General features: G+C 78.8%; 1 protein-coding gene across 1 annotated transcript in view; it reads right to left on the bottom strand.

Moving 5' to 3' along the window:
• The window catches only part of ITGB1 (integrin subunit beta 1), a 98489-nt gene extending 98245 nt beyond the window's left edge, over positions 1-244 (bottom strand). Inside the window, exon 1 of the mRNA XM_019508197.1 lies at positions 200-244. Coding sequence (XP_019363742.1) covers positions 200-208 — 9 coding nt within the window. The 5' untranslated portion in view covers positions 209-244. The remainder of the gene's footprint in view (positions 1-199) is intronic.
• Positions 245-250: the final 6 nt, after the last annotated feature.

Raw genomic sequence — 250 nt, 5'->3', positions numbered from 1 at the left:
AGGGCCGGGCCGGGGAGCGGCCGCTCGCGCTCCTTTCCCCTCTTGTCCCGGCCATGGCGGCGCCGCGGAGGCCGCGCTGTCTCCGCCCGGGGCCTCCCCGCACAAGGGGCGGCCTGCCCCGGACACTGCAACAAGAGGCCCCGGCCCCTCCCGCAAGTCCCAGAGCCGCCGCAGAGGCCCGGCCCGGCCCAGCCCCTACCTTGGCCATGGCTGCGGCGGCCCCTCGCGACGCAGGCTCGTGTCGTGGCGC

The sequence above is a fragment of the Gavialis gangeticus genome, unplaced genomic scaffold, assembly GCF_001723915.1.
Source record: "Gavialis gangeticus isolate Ggan-Ray unplaced genomic scaffold, GavGan_comp1, whole genome shotgun sequence".
In the NCBI taxonomy this organism is placed as follows: Eukaryota; Metazoa; Chordata; order Crocodylia; family Gavialidae; genus Gavialis; species Gavialis gangeticus.
The sequence above is the reverse complement of the archived record's forward strand: the minus strand, read 5'-3'. Positions and strand labels throughout refer to the sequence as shown.